Genomic DNA, 13,944 nt, shown 5'->3' with positions numbered 1-13,944 from the left:
TGAGCGGAAACCTGATTATTTTCATGAAGGTTTTCTTGAAATGAGTCTTCACTGTGTGAAGTTTGAGAAACCTTACCAGTTTGATGACGATGTTCTTCAAGGTGTTCTTGAGACGAGTTGCGGCTTCGTGAAGTTAGAGTGTTTATAAGCGTTTTTTTCAAAGATCATTTAGGCATATTTAAGTGAACACATGAGTTAAAAAGACACAAATAATATAAGTAAACAATTGATTTTCTTGGTCTAACCGCAAACCAAACACTCATTGTTAGAGACCGGCAAAATTCGCAGATTCATTCGGTGATAGGCTAGAATTCAAACACATATACCTCTTAGATAATTTTGCTATTGGCTTACTGTTCATCTGGACGAATCTCAACCAGTTATAAACCCTCAACCAAAGTAGGATTGAATCACAGACAAAACAGCTGAGACGACTTATAAGTCAGCAGCCAATGAACTTGCGTTATTTGCTCGAGTGTACAGGAGTCTATCCTGAAGGCCATCGAAACCGCGAATTTTGCAGGTCTCTACTCATTGGCTTAGTGTTGCTTAACAACGCCATCTACTGGAGTAGCTTTAGTGTTGTTGTGTCGTTAAAGCAGTTGCTCCCAATTGAAAAAAATATGGTATTATTACTCGCCAATAGATGCCAGGAAGAGTCATTTATGTTTAAGTTGAATATCGATAAAGTTGATTATTGAAAAAACGGATAAAATGACATTTTCAAAAAATTAATCCTAGCTAGATTGATTTATCGCCTCCGAAACCCCCTGCATACTAAATTTCATGAAAATCGTTGGAGCCGTTTCCGAGATTCAGATTATATATATACAAGAATTGCTCGTTTAAAGATATAAGATATATAGGCTGTCACGTTTTAAACTATTTTGCAAATTGATTCAGTAGTAAAGACGTAATTGAGATATATGTTTTATTAAGCTGTTTAAAATAAACGGTGATCCGGAAATTTTTGCAAGTGTGAAACGTGGCTAATGTTGCAATGAGCTGGTGGGTTTTTGCAAGAATGCTCCACTTTCCCTACAAATGCATTTTGCCAGTGCTCCATCTACATCACTTTACCCATCATTGTTTCTAATAACTTTGATGTCCATGAGACAATAAGCTTAATTAAATTTTTTTTTAAATTCTATACGTACATAGTAAAATCGCTACAATCTATGCATATCGAGGGAGCGATATAGTGGATTATTCAGAATATTACTGATGATTCAAAATAGCTGACAGTTAAAAGTTGTGGATAATCCGTTTTTTTACACTTTCCTTTAGTGGCATCGTATGAAAATGTTTTTCAATGGTTGTTGTAAGAAAATAAGTGATATTATAGTTTAAATATAAACTTGTTTCATCAGTCTTGAAAACAAATTAACACCACAGAAGGGCTAATACGGTGTCTTGTTACAGCAAAAAAACAACTGAATTATGCTTATGGGTTAGCGAAATTTGTGCACTAAATTTATTTTTGGTAGATTCTTATGGAAAAATAATAATATACTCTATTTTGAGATATGATTTTATTTCACTAAATTCATGTCTGCTGAGTAAAATATTACCATATGTGTGCAAAAATATTTGCTTGTTTGTCTAAATGAAATTATAAAATTTGGTGCCTATCGTTAATAAACAACGAGCACAAAGAATATCCTTCTAAGACCATGTTAATGGCTTGTTGCAACAAAATTAGAAGTTTATCTGCCAAAATATTAAAAAAAATTCATAATTCATATGTTTTCTAAACAAAACTTCACCATCGACTGCTCTTTTCAACCCTTTTTTTGCGAAAGCACTGAGTGACTCATAATTTTTGCAACATGTGCATGCTAAGTTATTCATTTTCAGAGGTTTCTGATCAGAAAGTTAAAATTATTATTTATTAAATGGAAATTTAGTTCATTAGAAAGACATCTCTGGAATAACATCATGTCATAAAAGATTAAATAAGATTAAACAAGGGGTAAAACAGAAGTGTTAACTGAGTTGTGTGTGACAATGAAGAATAAAATTAATATATAATGGGGAAGTGTGCATATCACGCTGTTAAATTGTACAACATTTGTGCACTTTTCTGTATTTATAGTTAATTGTTTTATTTTCTTAGAAAGGTCGTTTAATAATTTTTTCTTTGTGTACATAAAAAGGCACATCTAGTAGTTTAAATTCCTTGCAATTATTAAAATAAGTTTTCTTACATTACATGGTCTATTAGTTATTTTAGGCACTAAGTTAGTTTGCTTTTTTGTTCACAGTAAATTATTGTTGGCTCTAATCTTTTAAATATAGGGCAGATAGACAATAACTTTGAACACTTTATGTTTTAGCCAATATATATAAAGTAACTCTTCATCTATATGCCATATGTCGACTAAAATATCTAAAAGATGGTTTTGGGCTTGAAAGATTAAGAAAAATAATGTAATGTTCTCTTCCAAAAAAATGGTACCCATGGTATAAGACCCTAAACAATATTAGGGTATTAATTTATAAAAAAAGACACCTACAGGGATTCAAATCTGTAGGATTCGCAACGTGGGCCCGGGAAAATATCCAGGGTGAGCCCGTGCATGTCGAGAGTTTTGCATGCGGGTTTAACCTATACAAAACATCTCTGGATACTGTGCTGGTATTTTGTATACTGCCCATATTTTGGCTTACATGCAAGCAATAAGCAGAAAACTTAAAAATATTTAGAAATTTTTCCTTAAAACATAGTTTTGACCTTAAACCCGTTTCACAGTCATGCTTTTGCAAGTGCAAGTAGGCCCCCTCAGTGAGGGGCATCTTAATTCCAGGGGGACCAGGCCCCTGGCCCCCAGGGAACTATGTCCATGTACAATCATATATTTTAGCTGCAAGAGACAAATAAATGTGGTAATCGGACATGCATCTTATACAAAAAATGTGGCACTCTTTGTGTATGCTTTTTTTTACGAAATTAGGGGGTTGTAAATGACATTCTATGTGCATTTCTTTATTCTTAATATGTTTGTCTATTTAAATAAATTTGTTTTTAAATACTTAAATAACTCATTTTCTAATTTGTAGCCATAGAAAACTTACATTGCAGGCACTATTCACAAAAAATATGTGCTCGTGCTTAGTATAAACAATATTTTCGGCAACCATGGGCAAAAACCAATATGTGAAGGACACTGGAAAGATATGAAATGGACAAGGTTGAGAAAATTATGTGTACATGAAGGAAACAGGCAAGGGAGTTTAGTAACTGTCATGTCATATGTATCACTCATTCTGAGGGTGATTTTGTTCTAAAGTTCAAAAATTACTAATAAAATATTTTGCTTATGTGAAAGTATTTCATAACACTGATGTTCATTTAAATTTTGTAAATATTTTTAGTGTGAACGTGTTAAGCAACTTCTCAACCAAGGTCGCTACCAGCCTCTCCTTCTAAATGATCCTCATGCAGCTCTTCAGAGGGACAGCTTTGCTTCAGCAGAGTCTCGTGTGGATGAAGCTGAAATTCGCTCTATAGCAAATCAACAAATGGCTTCATTAGAAAATCTTGTTCTCCAGTACAGACGTGGCCAAATGCGTTTAAGTAGAATTCTTAGAGATGCAGAAGAAAGGCATAAAAAGGTAAGATTTTTTTTAATGATACTTTCTGATAGGGTATGTGTTGTACAGTTCTCTAAGTTAATGAAACGTGTAAGTAATGTTTGTTTGATATTTTCTCCATGTTGATTTTTCCCCCAGTGTCAACCTAAAATATTAAATTGCTGTGTCACATACAGTATCTTAAGAAGCGTTCCTTTTCATATCTAACATCCCTTGTAGACTTGTAGTAACCTTATAAGGTAGTATTTTTCTTTGAGTGTGATTATTACACCATTTGGTTCTGAAATTATTTTGTGGTTTTGCAAACAGATATTTTTAGCTTGGTGGCTGGAAATTGGTGTTATTGGAAATTTAAACTTTTAGGTTATTGAAGAACTTGATGAGGAAATACGAAAGCACGAGCACGATACAGCACAAGGGGATGATATCACTTACGGCCTAGAAAAGGAAAGATCCAGATTAAAGCAGGTACAAAGGATATGTCATGTGTCATAAATAAGAACATATTGCAGCATATTTGTTCATATTTGAATGTGATACAAAATGAGATAAAAAATCATTAAAAAAATACTTTTATTATAATGTCGTGGATTTACAATCAGTCATTTATATGCATGATTCATTTGGTTTTGAAAGTAATTTGTATGAGTGATCTTTGCTGCATTGCTCCTGTAGATGTATTGAAATTCATGACAAGTAGTACATTATGAAGTCTTGTTTTAACACAGTTACATCTTATAGTTCTGCAATAAATTATTAACATTATTTTATGTTATTTTAATTCCAGTGTACAATATGCATGAAAAGTTTTACTATAAACTATTAAAGTGTTCACTTTGTTATAAAATTATTTTAAAATAAAATTTTATATGCTTGAAATAACTTACATTTGATTATAGATGGTAAAATACAACATTCTTTACAGATTTTGGAATAGCTTTCAGAATATTTTAGATACTTCAACTAGATAAAATAAATGTAAAATGAAATTGAATTAACTGCAAACATGGAAACTTTATTTGGTTAATTTGTTAATTGTGATTACTGCTATCCAATTATACATGTAGGAAAAATGTTTGATTATAAAATATATGTAGGAACTAGTGGTAAACATTTATTTTAACCTGCATCATAAAGCTATAAAACAAATTCTACACATGTTTTTTCATGCTGCCAGAAATGACACATGCTCTCAGTGCTACAAGATAAAATACTTGCCTCTAAAGTAAAAAATTTAAGGATGTACCAAAATGAACTTGTACTGACAAGATAATAAAAGTGAATACAGGGCATATAAATGTTAGAGGGGGAAGGGGGACCAAAATTCTGTAGTTTGCTTTTTCTGAGAAAAATTGATCAGTTTCCAGAAGATTGTCAGTGAGACATAAATGCCTTCAGGGAGCCTATGAAATAATAAGTTGGCATAAGGTTGTATAGAGAATAAAAATATGCGTAGTCTGAAGTTTTTTACTGTATGCCAACCTTCATAGTCAACATTTTACACATTTTTCTCATACTTTTGTATGGGTTAAAGTTTTTCTTGAATAGAATTGTGTTTTTAAAACATGAAATTATTTTTAATATACAGCCAGTTTTGACAGCTCAAGCTCTAAATCAGGAGGTTTTAGTTTCACCAAAGTCCGGCAGTCACCATAACAATCTGCTTAAGTTTAATCTTTATTTGTGTTTCGGTGTGTAGTTGCCTGCTTAGTTTCGTTTTGATGAATGAGGTTTAGTATTGGCTGGCTGTGCATGCTGAAGCTAATAGAAGGATATTTTTGTTTCTGCATACTTTGTGCATGTGATTTCAATGCTTGTCATGGTGGTGGGAGCAACCCATAATTCCTTGAAGATAGACCTAAAGAACACATTTTTTTTCGTAATGAAAATTGAAAAACTTTTTTCATTGACAGTGCAACATGTTTGATTGTTGTTGCCTTTTTTTAGTATCATTGTACAATTGCTTAGATCATGCTAATTTACTACTACAGGTAAAGTAATCTTTATTAGTTTAGTTTTTAAGTAGTTTTTGTTACAGAAAGTAAAGCTATAGGTTCGTACTTTATGGCTCTACATTTCATATGATGTTTAAAAGTCCATGTCAATCAGTCAAATTTAACTTTGGACAAAAGTAATTTTGTATCACATTAATGACTTGAATGGTACATAACATCACTTATTATAATGATTGATTTTTGATGTTCAAGAAATTAAATCTTGTGATTCCTTCAAAGTTTTTTGTGTCAGATATTGTTTTGAATTTTTTAAATTTGATTTTTCCATCCAATACAATAGAACCTGTCTTATTTTCTGTATTTAAATATTTTTAATAGTTCAATAATTTTAGCTGGTACCTTAAATTTTGTATTCATTCAATGTAAAACATTTGTATATTGTTTGGATTGTATTTGAATGGTTCTAAGCAAAATGCCCAGTATGTCTAGAAAAACATGCTGAATTTATGCAGATGTAACAGATTATTGTTTTAATGGTGGGGGAGAGGATTACTGTTTACATCTTTTTTAGACTTTCTTAATGACAAAGAAATGAACTGTTGTCAAAACTTGTCCAAACTTGTCTTCCTTTTGTCTATGCTACTCTGCCAATAGCCTGATATTAAGTAGCAGCGAGTGGGGAATGTCCAGTTTACCAGCCGTCCCAATTCCCTTATTGTTTGTTTGCTCAAATCTCGGGCTATGTAACTGCCTGAATACATACATGCAGTAAGGCCTGTGGACATAGTTTTTATCATGTCAGTGTGCTAACATTCTTGGATTAGGCCTTAAATGTGCTTTCTTTACTGTAATTCATGAGTAGTTATAATCAACTTTGTGATTTATTTCTATTGTGTGTTACATTTGCAGTGTTCTTATCTAAACCTTTGCTTGCAATATTTTTAGAGAACAATGCTATCATTGAAAATTTGAAAAAGGGTCTAAAAAATTTTAAATCGCAGATTCTACCTACATAAAGAACAAAGATAATGAATAAAACAAGAGAACAAGAATATACGAGAGTGAAAGAGTGTGTGGTGAAATGGTCAGAGCAAGTGCTGTAAAAATAAATCCTGACAACAAAGTATGAACATAGGGATAACGGAACTCAAGGTACCAATAGCAAGATGAGAATGGGTAGCCCAAAGGATATTTAAAAAAACTTTATTGAGGTTAAACTAGATGAGATGATCTGGTGGTCATTTGTTCACATTTGTTGTCTGAATTACGAGACAGTTCTCTATTGCCATGCTGTACAATTGGGAAGCTAATGCAGCCACTTGATTTGCTTGGTGGAAAGCAGACAAGAGTTGGGTGGAAAGAAGGTAGATATTTTTCTTGTTTACCCGGGCCTATTACGTTCCCAGGCTGATTCCGTCGCCCAGTCGTAAATTGTCTAGTGGTGCAACTGAAAGTTTGAGGTTTTCTGGCGTCTGACACACCACGTTTACTTTCCATTCTGGGACTTTTTGATATCCAGACTTGGTGGTACTGTTTTTTAAGTGTACTTCAGACAAAATTCTCACTTTCAAAATTGAGCTGTGCAATGTCAGTAAGCTTAGGTATGGATGGTTCTGAAAAATTCCAGTAATTGATAGCTATCTTTTTTCTGTATTTGGATGGTTCACAATTATATCTCATATGTTCTGGTTCAAATTAAACAAGATTATTTGCCTGTAATGGCTTAAGTGATTTTGTGTCACTAAAATGTATTATGAATACAATTTAATTATTTGAAATATATGAGGTAAGTTTGCTTTAAGTTGTTTTGACTGTGATTTGAAAATGTGATGTGATATCAGAACACTAATTTTTTTTTTAGTTTTTTTGAAAGTAATTTTGTAAACTGCCAGAAAAACATACTATCTAAAACTTTGGTTTGTAGTGAATGTTATTGTAGTAGTAAAGTAAATACTAGTACTAGTGCACCCAGCTGGAGTGAGAATATTGTCAAACATGTTAAGGAAACACATTTTTTGTCTTTGATTCTAGTTGGTATCAATCTTGTTTGTAGCTATTAAAGAAAATTGAATAATTTTTACTTCACAAATACCAGTTGGCTTAAAAGCCCATTATGCAGATACTTTTTTGGATATTAAACCCTAGCAAACAGTTTCACAGGGGAACGTTTAGGAATAGTGAAAAATGTTTGCAGCAGACTGCATGTTCATCATTTGTTATGCAATGATAACATGCTGACTGTGGCATGCTGCTGCAGAAGTAAACACGTGCCATGACATGCAAGATGCCCAAGCTTCCAACATGCTGGTTAAGAACTTTCATAACTGTTGTTTTTAAGTTTAGTAGTTTTGTATCCATGGCACATTTGATTTATTTATTGGTGACAAACAAATGTGTTATGAGAAAAAAGAAGGTAATAAAGATGCAAATATTTGCAGATAAGATAGACACCTAATTAACACTATATATTCATTACAGAGAGAATGGGTATGAAAACTATCTGTATGTAAGTGTAATCATTGGTAATCGAGATGTGAAATAAAATGACAACCATGCTACAATTCGAAACTATAAAAATCTTATTAATTGCATGTAATTAATTTTCCAAATTATTAAATAATACCCTACTGTTTGGAAACCATAGAAAAAAATGTAAGAGTTGCAAACAACGTTGCAGTTCAACCCTTTTTGTGAAAAAAAAAAAAGTAAAATGATGATAGGATGAAGGTTTAAAGGTTTTAATATGTTAAACATCATGTTGATGACTTAGAAAGTACAGATTAAGATTTTAAAAATCTTTGTTATCATAATCCTGGAAATCAGAGTGGAGATGGATTAAAGTCTACTTTTGCAAATAAAATATTTGTTGATAGTTTGTGTAAATGAGACACTTCATAAATTAATTATTATTTATATTAGTAGTTGTAGTAAGTGTAGTTTATATATTTGGAATTATTTCTGTACCCTTTAGTTCCTCTTTTGCATTGGTATAGAGAATGGTCATGTCACACTGCAATGTTTGGGAGGGCTGGTTTCTGTCAGCTAGGGGTTTTCTTGTAAAATTTCAGGAAAGAAATCTCTGGTGCAGTTTGGCCTAGAAGGAAAGGCCTAAGGTACAAAGTTTGATGGGAATTACAATGTTTGTTATAATATTGTCACTCGGATTATATTTATATTGTTTTCATTAGTAGGGGCTATAATCACAATTAACCATAATGAAAATTATGTGAGCAGATAAAACAAGCTCTGTGGAAAACTTTTCCATCAGCAATTTTTGTAGAAATATGTATTATGTTTTGTTTTACGAGGAGAGAGCAGGGTATCCGTGTCTCAGATATCTCTATACTTGGCAAAGGGGAAGTCACCTCTCGACTATAAGGGCACAAAGCAATTGGTCTAGATAGCGAAGCATACCAAAGGAAGATGCCTTTTTGAAATGTGAAGCGATATAAGTAGACTGAATGTTGTTCCCTACTTGAGCGAGCCCATAGTCCACCCGGTACCATTCTTATCTAGTAACCGCTAGGTCGCTGGATCAAATCTCATTGCATGGTTTTTAATTTTTTTGTTTTTCTCCATTTTTCTATTTTTGACGTGACAATGTCTAATAAATTGATGAACGCCGGCTGCACGCACGAAAAAGTATCCCGTTACGCACATTGTTCCATTACGCTGTGTCCCATTATGCTCATTGTTCCATTACACTGTCCCGTTATGCTCATTGTACGCTTGCGCTGCATCTATCTCTCTTCCACTCGATTGGCCTGTGCGTCCGAGGAGAAGAAAGACGGCGGCAGCACACAACTTACATCTACACGTGAACTGTTTCGTCGACTGTTCATAAAGTGAAGTGAAAAGTTAATGTGGTTTTCATTGCTTATTACAACAACAATTTCAGCAATAAAGGTTAATTATTCTTGCATTTTAAAAATCTAATTACTAGTATAATTTCAAGTATTTATTCTTTTTTTATTAAAATAAAAATGATTCAATTTTATTCATAAAAGTATGCAATCATTTCATAAATGTTTTGTTATGACGTCACGTTAATCTATCGTCCGTAAACCGACTTTACAGACAACCAATTTTTTTTCCCTTTATCTTTGCTTCATACATTTATTTCAAATAAAAATATTGGAATGGAAGAAAAATGGGTGTGAAACAAAAAAAAATATTTTAGCAAGAAAAATACTGTATATTTCATTTTATCTGAAATTGAAAAGAAAATCTACACTTATGAATTAATATAATTAAATATAATTAATATATACACAATGGCTTTGTGCATTTAGTAGTCAAGATATGACCCTCCCGTATGCCAAGTGTGAAGATATTCTGAGACCTGTATACCCTGCCCTCTCTTTGTTAGTTGATATTCCTTTAATAAGGTATTGTGTACAGGTTTCATAATAAATATTTTGGTTTCAGCTTAAAAATAATTAAATGTAATCAAAATATTAAGAATTGATTAGCCAGAAATTTTAACTGTGTGTTTCTTTTAAGACGTGTTTAAAATGCTAAATAAGCATACTGATTGATCTTGATATGTGTATCATTCCATGCACTATATTTTTATGTTGTATTTCTTTGGTTAGGAACTGGAGTTAGAGAAACAAAAAAACAAGAAACTTGAGAAGGATTTAAAGAAAGTTTCTGATATTTTAGAGGATGAAAGAAGCAGGCAGAAACAAATAGTTCTTCTGTTGCTGGCAGAAAGGAAAAAAATAATAATGAAATACGTAGAAGAACGAAAACGATCAGAAGACCTAGCTCAGGTATTGATTTTGTATACAGTGTTTGCATGTTTTATATTTGAAAAAGAGGTTTTATTAGTAAAATGTTTTTATTAAACTTAAGTGTAGTATTGATGTGTAAATTATTTTGTTTATTGTTTTAAAAATAGCATAGTTCTGAATAAATATGTACACTTCAAGTAGTGTACATTGTTGGGCAAATCAGATTAGTGAGAAATAGGCCTTTGTTTAGTATATTGTGGACCTGTGAAACCAGACCTATCCAAAAAAAGTACTGTTGGGTTTTGGTGTCGTGCACAAATTCAGTTTACCAGTGATCATAGTATTAGGTGTGCTAAAATTAACCCACTTCAGATGTGTCGTTAGTTGATAATGAATAAATGAAATATAAACAAAACCAAGAATATAAAAGTAGTATTCAGTTAAGCTGTTTGTAAAACATAAAAAAGTTCAAATAGGAGCATTGAAAGGTAGTGGAAGTCCTACAGATCCATTTATAAATATTATATGTGTGACAACTCAATCGACTTAAGTATTCATGCTGTAAGAGGTTAAGACAGAAATTATGGATTTTTTTTATACATTAAGGCTTGGTTTCTCATATAACGTTGGTTTTTTAATTTTTACAATATTACATTTTTTAAGGGCTATTTTCAAAATTTTTAATCAATACTTCCTTGCATTTGTTGCTCTATCATAAAATTTTCAACATATATTCACTTATTGTAATATCATGGGTGTAAATATTAAATCCTTGCAGCCACACTAAGACCAGTCGTAGAGCTTGATACATAACCAATCCTAGCACAAGTCGAACAATAGGGCTGAAAGTATTGCAAATACCCAAGCAATAACCATAAGAAAATCAGATGCAGGCAAGAAAAGTCCAAATAAAATTTTCGCACAAGAATTAGTACATTGTCAACATTGCCAGAGCACATGCATCAAGAGCTTGGTTGTCTAGCAAAGAAGAAAGAGGAAGAATGGAAAAAGGAGTTGCATGGTCCTTACCTTCAGGCCTTTGCACAACTTCAATGCAAAATCTGGATATAGTTTGTGTGTTCGCAATATTAGTAATGTATTAGGGCTACATGTGATCACAGTTTGTATGGTTTGTATGTTTTGACATGGCTGGCCTCCCGAAATGTTCTTTGCCTGCAACATTTCTGTTAGATTAGAATTTGTTGACCAAATTCTGTATAACTTGCCTGGGAAGACCATGTTTCTGAATTCATGGTGAAAAATTGTAATGTTGCAAGACCCTGCCCTCCCCAGCTTTTAATAGAAATTTTAAGAAATAAATATTATATTTCTTCATTCCTAAGGGATCAGTTGGTTATGTAAGTTCTAGGTGACAGTGACCTAGTTTTGTATTAATATTTTATCATTAGTAATATTCTGGTAATTAATGGTGATATTTAATTATTTTATTTAGAAAAGTCTGTTAACTATATTTTTACTGATTTTTCATTTGGTTGGCTAGGTGACAGTATGCAAGAATGAATTGTAATGTTTTGTTTCCTTTAAATATTATATTTATAATGATAATTTTACAGGTATTAATTATGGCATGTTTGTTACTCGTATAGAACGTAAGATAGTGCGTTGGGGAAAAAATAAATAAAGAAAGACGTGTGGTGACACAGTGGCGCTGAAATGATAGACAATAATTTATCGCATCCTGTGTAAGAGACAGGCAGATGTTCACCAGGACTGGGGAATCCCAGAATTAAGTTTTAGATTAGAATGAGACCAAGGTGTGAGAGAAAGACAGAGATGTGTGAGAGGGAAATCACTGAATAATAGTTGTAAGAATAAGTATTGTAGCCAATAGTAAAGCAGTATTTCGGGGAAGACCCAGCTAAGTGCATTTGTCTGTAAGCTTGGTAATTTGCTTTTGTCTCATCAGTCGTTGTTCAAGTACTGTGCTAGAAGGACATGTAAGGCGGTGGCTCACATATAATATATTAAGAGATGATAAGTGTGGATAGTTTTCACGTCTGAGTGCCGGGTCTGTGCCGCAATTTTGTTTATAAGCGTGGGTTTTTCAATTTTTCGACAATTTTTATTTAGAATTTTTATGCCCCAGATGTGCGGCGTAGGCCCGGGTGGTCCGCTGGTCCACCGGAATTTAATTTCCAGTGTATCCAGATATCTAGACAGTGGAGTCGCTAGGGACATTATTTCGTGAAGGTACAGAGCAGTGAGAAACAATCGGCGAAAGTGTTTTCTGCCAGACTTATTTTGTAAAGAATATGTTAGTTTATCATCGTAAAAAGAATACATGTAAAGATTCAGTGAAACTCTTATATTTAAATGCCAAGAGTAACAGTCTTTCAATAATTAAATAACTACTAACCAAATTTTACACCCAAATACCTGCAACAGTCGTTGAGTTATTTTTCAAGTGTTTTTGTTTGTGCAAGAAACAGTCATCGTCTTAGCTGGACATGATTGTGACTTGTTACAAGATATCATGTACAGTGACTGCTTGTTATTTTTCTGTTAGCATTGTTTCACATCACCTGTAAAATAAATGTCATTTATTAAAAGTAGTGTTACATTGTGTAGCCATTTGAATAATTATCTTGTACAGTAATTTCAAAAAATTAAATTTTTTAAGTCATGATAGAATGTACATGAATGGCTAGCTCATAGCACACAATTATTTTCTGGTCAGATATCCTTACATTAATTTACTATTAATATAATTTTCTTAAGCTTTTCCCTCAATGACTGCAAATTTATAAAATTTGGACTATAATATTTTACATAAAAATTTTCCAGGTTTGAAGACTTTCAGACTTAACTCTTCCATGCATGTTGTTTGTATTGAGTTTATATCAGTCAGGTCAGGTCTTAGATATGGGTTCTGCTATCAGCTGTTGCAGTAAGCTGGTATTTCATATTGACTAAAACAATCATCTGTTACTATTCTGTATTTCTTATGCTAACTTTTATTGATAGTGGGGCCTTGCTGGTCATGTGGCAGTTCCACTTTCAATTCATGGCTGAGTCAAACATGGGTGTTTTGCAAGTGGGAAACGTGGTGACATTGCAGTGAATGGGTGGATTTCTCAGTGTAGTTCCTTTTTCATTCCCAAATACTTCAGGGAAAAAATAACAGCTTAATTTCACTTCACAGCTTACTGCTGCAGCCAATGTCAGGACTTTTGCCATCTCACACTTAAGTATACTAGCTGACTCACTTAAAGGTCAACTTTGGTCTTTATCATAACAGGTAGATGGTGTAATTTTTGTAGCTTTTTGGTAGGTGTTCCAACACACTTCAAACAATTTAACAAATGTTATTGTAACATGATATTGGGAAATTGAGTCTTTATTTTAGACATATGCCATTGCTAGTTTAAACTGTATGGCATAGAGAAAAAACCCACATAAATCATGCCAAATCAGCCCATGTTAAATGTAAAGACAGCACAGAGAATTCCATGAAGGAATTAGAACAATATCACAGCACCAACAAACATTATGGACTGACACAGTTGCAGCAAAAAAAAAATACAGTAAATACAGAAAACAACTACTTTGGACAATACAGCAACAAACAAAGGAACCCAATAATGATAATAAAAACAGATAATGTGGACAAAACTCCAACAATAAAGTGATGCAAATGC

General features: G+C 32.7%; 1 protein-coding gene across 4 annotated transcripts in view; it reads left to right on the top strand.

Moving 5' to 3' along the window:
* The window catches only part of LOC134529485 (CTTNBP2 N-terminal-like protein), a 173,204-nt gene that overhangs the window by 33,562 nt on the left and 125,698 nt on the right, over window positions 1-13,944 (top strand). For 3 of the 4 annotated variants that reach the window (XM_063363621.1, XM_063363624.1, XM_063363623.1), the window contains exons 3-5: window positions 3,376-3,615; window positions 3,958-4,062; window positions 10,145-10,324. In XM_063363621.1, the coding sequence (XP_063219691.1) occupies window positions 3,376-3,615; window positions 3,958-4,062; window positions 10,145-10,324 (525 nt within the window). The remainder of the gene's footprint in view (window positions 1-3,375; window positions 3,616-3,957; window positions 4,063-10,144; window positions 10,325-13,944) is intronic. The other variant, XM_063363622.1, reaches the window with a different exon arrangement.

The sequence above is a fragment of the Bacillus rossius genome, chromosome 2 (assembly GCF_032445375.1).
Source record: "Bacillus rossius redtenbacheri isolate Brsri chromosome 2, Brsri_v3, whole genome shotgun sequence".
NCBI lineage: Eukaryota > Metazoa > Arthropoda > Insecta > Phasmatodea > Bacillidae > Bacillus > Bacillus rossius.
This window is presented reverse-complemented; position numbering and strand designations above follow the sequence as displayed.